The 12,502-nt window shown below is 52.1% G+C and overlaps 1 protein-coding gene across 1 annotated transcript in view; it reads right to left on the bottom strand.

Annotated features, from left to right (window-relative positions):
- Window positions 1–2,619: 2,619 nt before the first annotated feature.
- LOC141264797 (SWI/SNF-related matrix-associated actin-dependent regulator of chromatin subfamily D member 3-like) overlaps window positions 2,620–12,502 on the bottom strand; it is a 71,170-nt gene continuing 61,287 nt past the window's right edge. The window contains exon 4 of the mRNA XM_073677110.1: window positions 2,620–3,409. Coding sequence (XP_073533211.1) covers window positions 3,236–3,409 — 174 coding nt within the window. The 3' untranslated portion in view covers window positions 2,620–3,235. The remainder of the gene's footprint in view (window positions 3,410–12,502) is intronic.

Genomic DNA, 12,502 nt, shown 5'->3' with positions numbered 1-12,502 from the left:
TACTCTCCCACCATCTACTATCATTTAGTCCATCAGTCCCTATAGCTGGTGCCGTCACCTTCTTCTCTCCAGCCATCTACTATAGTTTAGCTCCCCAGTCCCTATAGCTGGTGCCATCACCCATAACTCTCCAGTCATCTATTGTCATGTAGTCCCCTGGTCTCTATGGCTGGTGCAGTCACCTTCTACTCTCCAGCCATCTACTGTAAAGTCCATCAGTCCCTATAGCTGGTGCCGTCACCCTCTACTCTCCCACCATCTACTATCATTTAGTCCATCAGTCCCTATAGCTGGTGCCGTCACCTTCTTCTCTCCAGCCATCTACTATAGTTTAGCTCCTCAGTCCCTATAGCTGGTGCCATCACCCAGAACTCTCCAGTCATCTAATGTTGTGTCGTTCCTCAGTCCCTATAGCTGGTGCCGTCACCTTCTTCTCTCCAGCCATCTACTATAGTTTAGCTCCTCAGTCCCTATAGCTGGTGCCATCACCCACAACTCTCCAGTCATCTATTGTCATGTAGTCCCCTGGTCTCTATGGCTGGTGCCGTCACCTTCTTCTCTCCAGCCATCTACTGTAAAGTCCATCAGTCCCTATAGCTGGTGCCGTCACCCTCTACTCTCCCACCATCTACTATCATTTAGTCCATCAGTCCCTATAGCTTGTGCCGTCACCTTCTTCTCTCCAGCCATCTACTATAGTTTAGCTCCTCAGTCCCTATAGCTGGTGCCATCACCCACAACTCTCCAGTCATCTAATGTTGTGTCGTTCCTCAGTCCCTATAGCTGGTGCCGTCACCTTCCTCTCCCCAGCCATCTACTATAGTTTAGCTCCTCAGTCCCTATAGCTGGTGCCATCACCCACAACTCTCCAGTCATCTAATGTTGTGTCGTTCCTCAGTCCCTATAGCTGATGCCATCACCTTCTTCTCCCCAGCCATCTACTATAGTTTAGCTCCTCAGTCCCTATAGCTGGTGCCATCACCCTCTACTCTCCAGTCATCTATTGTCATGTAGTCCCCTGGTCTCTATGGCTGGTGCAGTCACCTTCTACTCTCCAGCCATCTACTGTAAAGTCCATCAGTCCCTATAGCTGGTGCCGTCACCCTCTACTCTCCCACCATCTACTATCATTTAGTCCATCAGTCCCTATAGCTTGTGCCGTCACCTTCTTCTCTCCAGCCATCTACTATAGTTTAGCTCCTCAGTCCCTATAGCTGGTGCCATCACCCACAACTCTCCAGTCATCTAATGTTGTGTAGTTCCTCAGTCCCTATAGCTGGTGCCGTAACCTTCTTCTCTCCAGCCATCTACTATAGTATAGTTTCTCAGTCCCTATAGCTGATGCCATCACCTTCTTCTCTCCAGCCATCTACTATAGTTTAGCTCCTCAGTCCCTATAGCTGGTGCCATCACCCTCTACTCTCCAGTCATCTATTGTCATGTAGTCCCCTGGTCTCTATGGCTGGTGCAGTCACCTTCTACTCTCCAGCCATCTACTGTAAAGTCCATCAGTCCCTATAGCTGGTGCCGTCACCCTCTACTCTCCCACCATCTACTATCATTTAGTCCATCAGTCCCTATAGCTGGTGCCGTCACCTTCTTCTCTCCAGCCATCTACTATAGTTTAGCTCCTCAGTCCCTATAGCTGGTGCCATCACCCAGAACTCTCCAGTCATCTAATGTTGTGTCGTTCCTCAGTCCCTATAGCTGGTGCCGTCACCTTCTTCTCTCCAGCCATCTACTATAGTTTAGCTCCTCAGTCCCTATAGCTGGTGCCATCACCCACAACTCTCCAGTCATCTATTGTCATGTAGTCCCCTGGTCTCTATGGCTGGTGCCGTCACCTTCTTCTCTCCAGCCATCTACTGTAAAGTCCATCAGTCCCTATAGCTGGTGCCGTCACCCTCTACTCTCCCACCATCTACTATCATTTAGTCCATCAGTCCCTATAGCTTGTGCCGTCACCTTCTTCTCTCCAGCCATCTACTATAGTTTAGCTCCTCAGTCCCTATAGCTGGTGCCATCACCCACAACTCTCCAGTCATCTAATGTTGTGTCGTTCCTCAGTCCCTATAGCTGGTGCCGTCACCTTCTTCTCCCCAGCCATCTACTATAGTTTAGCTCCTCAGTCCCTATAGCTGGTGCCATCACCCACAACTCTCCAGTCATCTAATGTTGTGTCGTTCCTCAGTCCCTATAGCTGATGCCATCACCTTCTTCTCCCCAGCCATCTACTATAGTTTAGCTCCTCAGTCCCTATAGCTGGTGCCATCACCCTCTACTCTCCAGTCATCTATTGTCATGTAGTCCCCTGGTCTCTATGGCTGGTGCAGTCACCTTCTACTCTCCAGCCATCTACTGTAAAGTCCATCAGTCCCTATAGCTGGTGCCGTCACCTTCTTCTCTCCAGCCATCTACTATAGTTTAGCTCCTCAGTCCCTATAGCTGGTGCCATCACCCACAACTCTCCAGTCATCTATTGTCATGTAGTCCCCTGGTCTCTATGGCTGGTGCAGTCACCTTCTACTCTCCAGCCATCTACTGTAAAGTCCATCAGTCCCTATAGCTCAGGGATGTCAAATTCAAATACACAAAGTGTCAAAATTAACTTGGACAAAGTCAGGGGCCAACCTTGATATTTATTAAAAAAAATGTGTACAATTGATAAGGTATTTCCTTATCATCAAATATGGTAACAACTTTAAAGGGGTTGTCCCACAAAGTATATTTTAATTAATAAAACATAAGAGACAGACCACATGATCGGAGCATTGGGTATATCCACTCGGGCAGGGGCCTACACAGAAATCATTGTCCCATAGCGGAAGTTTTAAATGCTCCCCCCCACAAAAAAGTAATATTCGGTGGGGTTACAAAGGAGAATATCTCACAACTTTGCAGCCCTTACAAAGTAATTTTCTCCCCAAACACAGTATGATACCCCCACAGTAAATTACTCCAAAGTACCCTCCACATGCATGGTATGATGATTCTAATGTACCCCACCTCAACTCCCCTGGCAAAGTATGGTGACCCTAAGACGGTATGATGTCCCAACTGGGATCCCCATACAGACCTCTGTGCAGTATAATGGCCCCACGTAGTCCTACATACAAAATAATGGCCCCACATAGTCCTCCATATGGTGTCGCGGGCCAAATACAATCACTCTGCAGGGCAGATTTGGCCCGCGGGCCAGAGTTTCACGTTTGTGCTATGGCTGGTGCAGTCATCCCTACACTCCAGTCATGGATTGCCACCTCATAATTCTGCGGCTTCCTTTTACCTTCATCGGTCTCTTTAGGGCTTCTTGGATATCAACACGTTTTCTCATTATGGTTTGGTCCAATTTTCTTTCAAATGCTAATAGATCCATGTAAGCCTGAGACTCAGGAACCAGTTCTCGGATCTGAAAAAGACGAATGAATGAATGATTACCCGGGAAATGGAGCCACATTCGCTCACCCATCTCCCAAAAGAGACAAAGCAAAGAGGAGCCCATGGGTACTTCAAAGTAAAGGAAAAATCATTACTAAAAAAGTCTAGATAAAAGCAAATGATTCTAGAGCTTATGGTCCATGATGTACTGCATTCACAGGAGGGTGTGACCTAATGAGGAGAGGCTGCTCTCACAGGAGGGTGTGACTTGATGGGGAGAGGCTGCTCTCACAGGAGGGTGTGACATGATGAGGAGAGGCTGCTCTCACCAGGAGGGTGTGACCTGATGAGGAGAGGCTGCTCTCACCAGGAGGGTGTGACCTAATGAGGAGAGGCTGCTCTCACAGGAGGGTGTGACTTGATGGGGAGAGGCTGCTCTCACAGGAGGGTGTGACATGATGAGGAGAGGCTGCTCTCACCAGGAGGGTGTGACCTGATGAGGAGAGGCTGCTCTCACAGGAGGGTGTGACCTGATGGGGAGAGGCTGCTCTCACAGGAGGGTGTGACCTGATGAGGAGAGGCTGCTCTCACCAGGAGGGTGTGACCTGATGAGGAGAGGCTGCTCTCACCAGGAGGGTGTGACCTGATGAGGAGAGGCTGCTCTCACCAGGAGGGCGTGACCTGATGAGGAGAGGCTGCTCTCACCAGGAGGGCGTGACCTGATGAGAGGCTGCTCTCACCAGGAGGGCGTGACCTGATGAGGAGAGGCTGCTCTCACCAGGAGGGCGTGACCTGATGAGGAGAGGCTGCTCTCACCAGGAGGGCGTGACCTGATGAGGAGAGGCTGCTCTCACCAGGAGGGCGTGACCTGATGAGGAGAGGCTGCTCTCACCAGGAGGGCGTGACCTGATGAGGAGAGGCTGCTCTCACCAGGAGCATGTGACCTGATGAGGAGAGGCTGCTCTCACCAGGAGCATGTGACCTGATGAAGAGAGGCTGCTCTCACCAGGAGCACGTGACCTGATGAGGAGAGGCTGCTCTCACCAGGAGCATGTGACCTGATGAGGAGAGGCTGCTCTCAACAAGAGCATGTGACCTGATGAGGAGAGGCTGCTCTCACCAGGAGGGCGTGACCTGATGAGGAGAGGCTGCTCTCACCAGGAGGGTGTGACCTGATGAGGAGAGGCTGCTCTCACCAGGAGCATGTGACCTGATGAGGAGAGGCTGCTCTCACCAGGAGCACGTGACCTGATGAAGAGAGGCTGCTCTCACCAGGAGCACGTGACCTGATGAGGAGAGGCTGCTCTCACCAGGAGCATGTGACCTGATGAGGAGAGGCTGCTCTCAACAAGAGCATGTGACCTGATGAGGAGAGGCTGCTCTCACCAGGATCATGTGACCTGATGAGGAGAGGCTGCTCTCACCAAGAACATGTGACCTGATGAGGAGAGGCTGCTCTCACCAAGAACATGTGACCTGATGAGGAGAGGCTGCTCTCAACAAGAGCACGTGACCTGATGAGGAGAGGCTGCTCTCACCAGGAGGGTGTGATCTGATGAGGAGAGGCTGCTCTCACCAAGAGCATGTGACCTGATGAGGAGAGGCTGCTCTCACCAGGAGGGTGTGACCTGATGAGGAGAGCCTGCTCTCACCAAGAACAAGTGACCTGATGAGGAGAGGCTGCTCTCACCAGGAGGGTGTGACCTGATGAGGAGAGGCTGCTCTCACCAGGAGGGCGTGACCTGATGAGGAGAGGCTGCTCTCACCAGGAGGGCGTGACCTGATGAGGAGAGGCTGCTCTCGCCAGGAGGGCATGACCTGATGAGGAGAGGCTGCTCTCACCAGGAGGGCGTGACCTGATGAGGAGAGGCTGCTCTCATCAGGAGGGCGTGAGCTGATGAGGAGAGGCTGCTCTCACCAGGAGGGCGTGACCTGATGAGGAGAGGATGCTCTCACCAGCAGGGCGTGACCTGATGAGGAGAGGCTGCTCTCACAGGAGGGTGTGACCTGATGAGGAGAGGCTGCTCTCACAGGAGGGTGTGACCTGATGAGGAGAGGCTGCTCTCACCAAGAGCGTGTGACCTGATGAGGACAGGCTGCTCTCACCAAGAGCACGTGACCTGATGAGGAGAGGCTGCTCTCACCAGGAGGGTGTGACCTGATGAGGAGAGGCTGCTCTCACCAGGAGGGCGTGACCTGATGAGGAGAGGCTGCTCTCACCAGGAGGGCGTGACCTGATGAGGAGAGGCTGCTTTCACCAAGAGCATGTGACCTGATGAGGAGAGGCTGCTCTCACCAAGAGCATGTGACCTGATGAGGAGAGGCTGCTCTCACCAACAGCATGTGACCTGATGAGGAGAGGCTGCTCTCACCAAGAGCACGTGACCTGATGAGGAGAGGCTGCTCTCACCAAGAGCACATGACCTGATGAGGAGAGGCTGCTCTCACCAAGAGCACGTGACCTGATGAGGAGAGGCAGCTCTCACAGGAGGGTGTGACCTGATGAGGAGAGGCTGCTCTCACCAGGAGGGCGTGACCTGATGAGGAGAGGCTGCTCTCACCAGGAGGGCGTGACCTGATGAGGAGAGGCTGCTCTCACCAAGAGCATGTGACCTGATGAGGAGAGGCTGCTCTCACCAAGAGCATGTTACCTGATGAGGAGAGGCTGCTCTCACCAACAGCATGTGACCTGATGAGGAGAGGCTGCTCTCACCAAGAGCATGTGACCTGATGAGGAGAGGCTGCTCTCACCAAGAGCATGTGACCTGATGAGGAGAGGCTGCTCTCACCAACAGCATGTGACCTGATGAGGAGAGGCTGCTCTCACCAAGAGCACGTGACCTGATGAGGAGAGGCTGCTCTCACCAGGAGCACGTGACCTGATGAGGAGAGGCTGCTCTCACCAAGAGCATGTGACCTGATGAGGAGAGGCTGCTCTCACCAAGAGCATGTGACCTGATGAGGAGAGGCTGCTCTCACCAGGAGAGTGTGACCTGATGAGGAGAGGCAGCTCTCACAGGAGGGTGTGACCTGATGAGGAGAGGCTGCTCTCACCAGGAGCATGTGACCTGATGAGGAGAGGCTGCTCTCACCAGGAGCATGTGACCTGATGAGGAGAGGCTGCTCTCACCAGGAGGGTGTGACCTGATGAGGAGAGGCTGCTCTCACCAAGAGCGTGTGACCTGATGAGGAGAGGCTGCTCTCACCAGGAGCATGTGACCTGATGAGGAGAGGCTGCTCTCACCAGGAGCATGTGACCCGATGAGGAGAGGCTGCTCTCACCAGGAGCATGTGACCTGATGAGGAGAGGCTGCTCTCACCAGGAGCATGTGACCTGATGAGGAGAGGCTGCTCTCACCAGGAGGGTGTGACCTGATGAGGAGAGGCTGCTCTCACCAAGAGCGTGTGACCTGATGAGGAGAGGCTGCTTTCACCAAGAGCATGTGACCTGATGAGGAGAGGCTGCTCTCACCAGGAGCTTGTGACCTGATGAGGAGAGGCTGCTCTCACCAGGAGCACGTGACCTGATGAGGAGAGGCTGCTTTCACCAAGAGCATGTGACCTGATGAGGAGAGGCTGCTCTCACCAGGAGCTTGTGACCTGATGAGGAGAGGCTGCTCTCACCAAGAGCACGTGACCTGATGAGGAGAGGCTGCTCTCACCAGGAGCTTGTGACCTGATGAGGAGAGGCTGCTCTCACCAGGAGGGTGTGACCTGATGAGGAGAGGCTGCTCTCACCAGGAGCTTGTGACCTGATGAGGAGAGGCTGCTCTCACCAAGAGCATGTGACCTGATGAGGAGAGGCTGCTCTCGCCAGGAGGGCATGACCTGATGAGGAGAGGCTGCTCTCACCAGGAGGGCGTGACCTGATGAGGAGAGGCTGCTCTCACAGGAGCATGTGACCTGATGAGGAGAGGCTGCTCTCACCAAGAGCATGTGACCTGATGAGGAGAGGCTGCTCTCACCAGGAGGGTGTGACCTGATGAGGAGAGGCTGCTCTCACAGGAGCATGTGACCTGATGAGGAGAGGCTGCTCTCACCAAGAGCATGTGACCTGATGAGGAGAGGCTGCTCTCACCAGGAGGGTGTGACCTGATGAGGAGAGGCTGCTCTCACCAGGAGGGTGTGACCTGATGAGGAGAGGCTGCTCTCACCAAGAGTGTGTGACCTGATGAGGAGAGGCTGCTCTCACCAGGAGGGTGTGACCTGATGAGGAGAGGCTGTTCTCACCAAGAGCATGTGACCTGATGAGGAGAGGCTGCTCTCACCAGGAGGGTGTGACCTGATGAGGAGAGGCTGTTCTCACCAAGAGCATGTGACCTGATGAGGAGAGGCTGCTCTCACCCGGAGGGTGTGACCTGATGACGAGAGGCTGTTCTCACCAAGAGCATGTGACCTGATGAGGAGAGGCTGCTCTCACCAGGAGGGCGTGACCTGATGAGGAGAGGCTGCTCTCACCAGGAGGGTGTGACCTGATGAGGAGAGGCTGCTCTCACCAAGAGCATGTGACCTGATGAGGAGAGGCTGCTCTCACCAAGAGCACGTGACCTGATGAGGAGAGGCTGCTCTCACCAGGAGCACGTGACCTGATGAGGAGAGGCTGCTCTCACCAGGAGGGTGTGACCTGATGTGGAGAGGCTGCTCTCACAGGGGCATGTGACCTGATGAGGAGAGGCTGCTCTCACCAAGAACATGTGACCTGATGAGGAGAGGCTGCTCTCACCAGGAGGGTGTGACCTGATGAGGAGAGGCTACTCTCACCAGGAGGGTGTGACCTGATGAGGAGAGGCTGCTCTCACAGGAGGGTGTGACCTGATGAGGAGAGGCTGCTCTCACAGGAGGGTGTGACCTGATGAGGAGAGGCTGCTCTCACAGGAGGGTGTGACCTGATGAGGAGAGGCTACTCTCACCAAGAGCACGTGACCTGATGAAGGGACCTGATGAAGCTGCACTGACTTAAGGTACTGACATGATGAGAAGAGGCTGCACTCACAGAAGGGTGTAACCTTAGCATGAGAGGTTGCTCTCCCCAGTGTGTGCGATCTTAGGAGAGGCTACTCTCAGTAGGAGAGTTTGACCTATGGAGGAGAGGCTAAACTGACAGGAAGGTGTGACCTGATGAAAGTGTATGTACTCAGAGGATAGGGTGATCCAATGAGGAAAGGCTCCTCTCACCAGTAGGGTGTGACCCGATGAAAAGAGGCTGCAATCTCTTAAAGGGAATCTGTCCCCCCTGGGACCTATCAGACCTCTAATATAGGCATACAGGTGATAGAAATGTGAATCAATACTTACCTGTGTGTCCCATATTAGAGATCCACTTGCTTTGTAATAGCTTTTTATTAAATTAGTTTTAGCAAGCTTCGCGTCCGGGGGACGCCAAGAAATCCAGGGTGTAACCTGATGAAGAGAGGTTGCACTCACAGGAAAGTGTGACCTGAAGAGGAGAGGCTGCACTAAAATGAGAGTGTACCTAATGAGAGGAGGCTGCACTTACCGTAGAGTGTGACCTCATAAGGAAAGCCTGTACTCACAAGAGGGTTGTGAAATGAGGTTGTGAACACTGGAGAGGTTGACCTAATGAGAGGATGCACTCACAAGAGAGTGTGACCTGATGAAGAGAAACTATATTCACAAGAGAGTGTGCACTGAAGAGGGAGGCAGCACTCACAAGAGAGTCTGACCGATGAATAGAGTGTGCACTAGAGGGTGTGATGTGATGAGCAAAGGCCAAACTTACAGGAGGTTGTGACTTGATGAGGAGAGGCTGCATTCACATCAGTTTGTGATCTGATGATGAGAGGGTGCACAGGGACATGTAATTTGATGGGAAGCGACTGAACTCACAGAAGGTTGTCACCTGATGAGGAGAGGCTGTACTCATAGGTGGGTGTGATGTTATGATGAGAACCTGCACTCACAGAAGGGTTGTGGAAAAAGTTTATGCGCATGTCAGGGAAGTATTGAGGAATATTGAAAATGTTCTTCCATATTTCCCTGACCCAGATATTGACCATTCTTCCCCCTCTGCTCAGCACAAAAGCCCCAATTAATACAGTCATGAGGGAGGCCTTACACAAACAAATGCCAGCCATGAAGTGTTACAAGCTAACTAAAATGCAAATGTATTTCCTCTTAACACAGACCTGAGATAGAGTGACACCTTCTCCCAGGCCAGAGTTTGGATGAAAGAGGAAATGGTTTGTTAAGTTCAAAGGCACTCACAAACAATTCCCGGCCACCAGCCATAGCCACGTCGACTCCGATATGAAATACGAAATATTGTGAGTTCCATACGTCTGGCAATAACGGGACCCATATTTTTAGAGGTCAAATCAGCGAGGGAAAGATAGGGATATTTTTTCTCCCGCTGAAAAACGCTACCTAGAGCTGTAGCGCAAAAACACCAGAATAGCAGATTGCAACTATGCGATGTGTGGTCTCTAACTGAAGATTAAATCATAAGGGAAAAAATGGCATCGTTTGCATGCTTCTGAGATCAACGAGCGATGAGTTATCGAAGAAGTTAGAGTTTTTAATAAAAATGTACAGGCTGGAGACCAGCCCACATGATGTCACCACAAAGTGCGTGTGGCCAGTTCTCCCCTTAGGTATAAGAGAACCCATGAACATTAGAGGAGCACTCGTTGCCAGTGGGTATAGGGATTATAAGCAACAGGTCGCGTTAGATAACGCTCAAATCAACTGGGGAGCCCCTCCTCCACCTATGCTGATTCGTGGCTGTGAACTGTATAGTGTAAGTTATCTTCTTTTATCCTGTTTATTTTATGTAAAAGCTTATGTATTTTAATGTCTCCTTTGTAACATCCTTGTATATATTTTTTCTAAACACTGCCTCCCTTTTGGATTAAATATAAAATTTAATAGTTCTGTTTCTTTTGTTCTGTAATCCTTCCCTTCCATGAAGCCATATACGCTACCAAAACGCAGGAGTCCGGCCAGGCCTGTATTATATTTCAAACTCGGCCGGTGGTGGCAGAGAATAATAATAATCGGGCTATCGCGAACCTGACAGTAACAGTACAGGGTGTAAACACGGATTCCATGCGTTGGAACCCAGAGGTGTGACGTCATACTCTCACTGGTCACTTGCCGATATCCACGTAGCGAGTAGTCTGGATCGTGTGCTCGCGATTCTGGACGAAATACTGACAGCATGACGTCACGGTGAGATATCGCGTGATCTCCCTGGTGTCGTCCCTCTGTGGGTGATCCCTGACAAATTGGTGGCAAGCGGTGGCATATTACAGAACATCAGTGGCTGGATTGAGCAATCATTTCTCTCACTGAAAATTGCACGGTTCTTGCGAGAATTCTGTGCACAGTTTTAAGAAATCAGACTCAGTGTTTTAATATTTTTTATATGGGGCATTACTATATGTGTAGCCGTTGCATCCCCTCCCTTCTCTTGTTTTTCTATCCTATCTTGTATTTGGCAATAATGGCTACACGTGGAGAGCCCTGGTATCACCAGCAGGTGAAGGCCACTATCACTGCCCTCTGTGAGCTGGGACAGATTGACCCCATGGGCAAAACCAAGGTCCAAATGATTGCTGAACTGTTACAAGGTGCTGCAGAGTCAGTCTGACAGCAGAGCCCTGATGATGGGGCCGCCAGCCAAGGTCCGCATGGCGCTGTTGTAGGGGTCCCACTTGTGATTGCCATACCCGCAGCCAGGATAGTGTGGACCCCCACCTGCAGAAGGCCCTGGAGCAGCTCACCGCAGACGATCGCGACGGACAACTGCAGCTGATCCTGAAGTTCCAGGAGTGAGCAGAGCAACAGGCCAAAGCTTACCGACAGGAGCGAGCAGAGCAACGAAAGGCTGCTGGGCACCAGGCCCAAGCTGACTGACAGGCTGCTGAGCATCAGCGACAGTACCAGCTGGAGCTAGCCCGAATCCAGCTGCAGACCTCCACCACACACACCCATGAGTCCAACAGCACCAAAAGCTTTAAACCCCTTCCTGAGCATTTTCCTGTAATGGAGAAAGATGGGGACTTGGACACATTTCTGCGAGGCTTTGAAAAGAACTGCAGGCAGTATCAGCTGCCCACGGACCAGTGGGCAAGATACTTAACCCCAGGGCTCTGGGGAAAAGCTCTGGAGGTGTTTGCTTCCCTCCCTCGAGAGCAAGATGGAGACTATGAGACCGTCAAGCAGGCCCTGATAAAAAAGTACCAGCTGACTCCGGAGGTTTACTGGAAAAAGTTCAGAGCCCTCCAACGTGGATCCCATGATAGCTACAGTGATGTGGTGGATGGGCTCAGAACCAACTTTGAGCAATGGATCAGAGGACTGTCCGTTACCACCTTTGAGGACCTGAAGGATCTGATGGTGAAGGACCAGTTTCTTCATCTTTGCCCAGTGGAAGTGTGACAGTTTGTGCTTGACCCGGAGCCAAAGGAAGCTGCCAGAGCAGCCAAGATCACAGATGCCTATAAGGCCAACCACGCAACAGAGGTGCGGAAGTCAGCCACCACCAGCTGGAAAGGGGGTCAGTCTCCAACTACCTCCAGTGTCCCAGCCAGCTGGCCCTCGGCGGATTCTGCCCCATCTTCCAGCACCTGGACTGCATTTGACTCCCGTAAGTGCTATACTTGTTACCAAACGGGTCACATCGGCCTTGTCTGCCCGGAGAGGCAGAAGATGGACCCCACACCTGAGGCCCCAGGGCCTACTGCAGCCATTTTTTTGTGGGTGGGGCGGTTGGCCAGGCCCCAGAGAACTTACAACCTGTTACCATGGGCAACACTGTCACTGTCGACCTTAAGGACACTTGCGCAGAACGCACCCTGATCCGCCCTGAGTTTGTGTTGCCATAGGAACTCATTCCTGGGAAGACCCTGACTGTCACTGGGTTTGGGGGTGTTTGCCGTTCCATACCGATGGTCTGAGTTTTCCTGGACTAGGGTGCGGGGAGGGGGTTAAGCGAAGTGGGGGTGTTGGAGAATCTCCCCACTAATGTGCTATTGGGAACTGATCTGGGACGGATGGTTGCCCGATACATCCCTGACAACCCTCCCAGATCTGGTATGTCATGTAATGCCGCTGTCAAAAATGTCAATGTGATGTATAATAAAAATGTGTGTTGTAATAAAGG

The sequence above is a fragment of the Phyllobates terribilis genome, unplaced genomic scaffold (genome assembly GCF_046119375.1).
Source record: "Phyllobates terribilis strain yellow unplaced genomic scaffold, ASM4611937v1 Scaffold_4__5_contigs__length_816908805, whole genome shotgun sequence".
Taxonomy (NCBI): Eukaryota; Metazoa; Chordata; class Amphibia; order Anura; family Dendrobatidae; genus Phyllobates; species Phyllobates terribilis.
Note: the sequence above shows the minus strand (reverse complement) of the source record. Positions and strands in the feature narration are given on the sequence as shown.